The sequence below is a fragment of the Cyprinodon variegatus genome, unplaced genomic scaffold (assembly GCF_000732505.1).
Source record: "Cyprinodon variegatus isolate N-32 unplaced genomic scaffold, C_variegatus-1.0 Scaffold481, whole genome shotgun sequence".
Taxonomy (NCBI): Eukaryota; Metazoa; Chordata; class Actinopteri; order Cyprinodontiformes; family Cyprinodontidae; genus Cyprinodon; species Cyprinodon variegatus.
Window position 1 is genome coordinate 50551 of NW_015150934.1, and position 3223 is coordinate 53773.

Here is a 3223-nt window from a genome sequence, read left to right on the forward strand (position 1 = left end):
GTGATTAACTGGATGTGCTCTCTTCATCCTCTGACATGGGAGCTGGCTCGGAGCTCGTCTGCCTGGCTGTGTGTTTCCTGGACGAGGCCGCCTTTTAGAGTTGCCTTTTGTATCTATGCTTCTTTTTCTATGTCCGCTTCTGTCTGCAACCTGACTGGATGATCTGGTGAACTGTAAAGTGCCTTGAAATGACATGTGTTGTGAATTAAATCGCTAACCGACCCTCGATTCATCCCTCAGTGCTAAATCTGTTAGCAGAGCAGGAAGTGAGGAGCAGTTAAATTTCCCCACGTTGAACAGGAACACAGGCAGAGACAGGGTCAGCCTGTGGTTCAGGGTCCAGTCACGGTCCAGTAACTCGGGTTTCTGCGTCAGCCTGCTAGAACCACTGATCCAATAATCCGAGCAGGGCCTGAGGGATCGGATCAGGCGGCCGAGGCCGAGTCGGACAGGAAAGAGGAACTGCTGCAAACTGTCACATAGTTGCTGACACCGTTGCTCGTCACGCTCTTTGACTCGTTCCTGTTTGCCTCAGAAAGCAAACGGCTGCTCGGGTAATGAGGAATCAGGGATTTGGACCCGTTCTGGTCGGCTCCAGCTGACACCTGTAGATCATTAACCAATCATGCCATGGCTCATGCAGGCTGTCGGCCCCGATTTGCTTTTCAAACATCTCAGGATTCCATCTGAACCACAGATCTGCAACAACTTTCCACAAAGAAAGCTGGGACGTTAAAGGAGCTCATGTTTTTCTGTCTTCATGGTGACTGGATATCTGAACATTTGACCATCAGAAGCCAAATCAGAAGCATTTTCATGCAGCATATGATGCGTTTAAAGTTTCATATTAGGGATACAAATGATCAGTTAAGGAAATCCCCAAATGTTGATTGATTTTAAATTGGTGGATTAATGATTCATTGAAAAGTTTTCTTCCTCTTTTCCTTCGTTTCCCTCCCTGGTACAATCCTTTTGACTGGGATGGAAATCTCTCCATCGATTGAAGCAAGTCTTTTATCAGCAGGATTCATCCATCACATGAATGGATACATAGATATATGGATGGATGGAGGTAGAGATACATAGAGATAGATAGATCAAGACAGATAGAGATAAACAGATAGAGACAGATAGATATAATTAGAGATAAACAGCTAGAGATAGATTTAATTAGAGATACATATAGATAGATCAAGACAGATAGATATAGAGATAGAGATGCATAGATAGAGATTGATATGTATATAGTAAGAGATAGACATAGATAGAGACAGACAGAGATAGATATAGATAGATGGATGGATAAATTTTAGCCAATTAATTTGCCAGCTAGATTATATGCCGTTTAGAAAAAAAGAAAAAACGTTTTCCTATACACTGATTGGGACACATTTATAAAATATAACAAAGCAGGAACCTACTAGGTTACTGAATGAGATAAAAAGATAAAAAGATAATTAAATATGCGAAACAGTTATAAGTTACAGCGATATAGAACTAAAATGTATAGACAGGGTATGTCAGGGTCATTTCCTTCATCTAGAGCAGAGTCTGATGCAGCAGATCAGAAGATAAAAAGAAGAGCAGGATGTTAGTAGGACCAGCGGGGGTGGGGGTGGGGGGGGGGTGGGGGTTGGACGCCATGCCATGCATCTTATTTGCCTGTTTGGCCCCTAGGAGCCGGCTGGTTTTGGACCTCATCCGGGGTAAATGTCTCCTCCTCAGGAGGGAAAATCAGCACCTCAGGAATCCCATCTCCTCCAATCAGCTTCTCCGGGGCAGAGCGGCGGCGTGGAGCTCCTCCTGAGGGGGCGTGGCCATGAAGAGGCAGGCTCAGTCCAGGTGGGAGGGGCTCCGACAGGTGCCTGTTCTGGCCGTAAAGGGTGGGAGCGCTGCGGGGGAAGGAGGAGTGGCCAGAGAGGAGGCGTCCAAACACATAGGATGCACGGGGGGACGGGGGAGGGGTGCAGCAGGAGGCCTGGGAGGGGCGGCGGAGGAGGGAGGGGCGTGAGGAGGAGAGGCCCTCCCCTGAAGAGAGGAGGAAGAGAAAAGACGCTGAGCATCGATCCGACACCAACCGGATCAAACCAAGTCATGCAAAAACGCAAACCGGCTTCACAGCATCACTCGGGGTTACCACGGAAACGGAGCCATTCCCCCATAACCAAAAACATCATCAGGCTGGTTGCCATGGACACAAATATGACGAAGATTTGGCTTCGAATGATCCAGATCCACATTTGGTGGAAACTTTCAGCCAAAGGTCACATTTCTCCCGTAGTCAATAAAAATATTGAGAATAAAATAAAACCTTTGACCGCATGCAGAACAAAGCTAAACGATAATAGCATCGACCAGCATCACTGTGCCGAGTCAGGAGCATCTGTAGCGTTAGCCTGTCTAATGACCGAATAAGTTTTAACTGATAGATAACAAAACTGGAAAAAAAATCAACAAAAACTGCTAGACCAGGGGTGCTCAAGTCCAGTCCTCACGAAATACTCTCTTGAGGACTACTTTTTGATGCACCCCATTTTTAACACGCCTGAACGAAATGAGTGGCTCGTTACCTTGCCTCTGCTGGGCTAAATGAGGGGATTGAGCGTTTAGATTCAGGTGTGTTAGAGAAGAGCTGCATCTAAAAGTTACAGGATGGTAGCTCTTGAGGACTGAACTTGAGCAGCCCTGTGCTAGACCGTGATATACTGTGTAATTTTGCCCTTTCAACATTTGGCGGACGGTAGGCCTACAAGTAGCCTGAGCTAAATAAATAAAATCAAAGAAGTCTCCCAACATGACTATGAAGCTGATTCCATTGGGAAATTAGTCCCTAACTATGTAGGGGGAGCGATAGCCATGCTAACTCTGTAGGGGCAGTGATAGCCATGCTAACTATGTAGGGGCATGGATAGCCATGCTAACTCTGTAGGGGCAGTGATAGCCATGCTAACTATGTAGGGGCAGTGATAGCCATGCTAACTATGTAGGGGGAGCGATAGCCATGCTAACTCTGTAGGGGCAGTGATAGCCATGCTAACTATGTAGGGGCAGTGATAGCCATGCTAACTATGTAGGGGCAGGGATAGCCATGCTAACTCTGTAGGGGCAGTGATAGCCATGCTAACTATGTAGGGGCAGTGATAGCCATGCTAACTATGTAGGGGCAGGGATAGCCATGCTAACTATGTAGGGGCAGGGATAGCCATGCTAACTCTGTAGGGGC

General features: G+C 46.8%; 1 protein-coding gene across 1 annotated transcript in view; it reads right to left on the bottom strand.

Moving 5' to 3' along the window:
* Positions 1-3223, bottom strand: part of LOC107094400 (sodium bicarbonate cotransporter 3-like) — a 44658-nt gene that overhangs the window by 30156 nt on the left and 11279 nt on the right. Inside the window, exon 6 of the mRNA XM_015389972.1 lies at positions 1742-2028. Within this exon, the coding sequence (XP_015245458.1) occupies positions 1742-2028 (287 nt within the window). The remainder of the gene's footprint in view (positions 1-1741; positions 2029-3223) is intronic.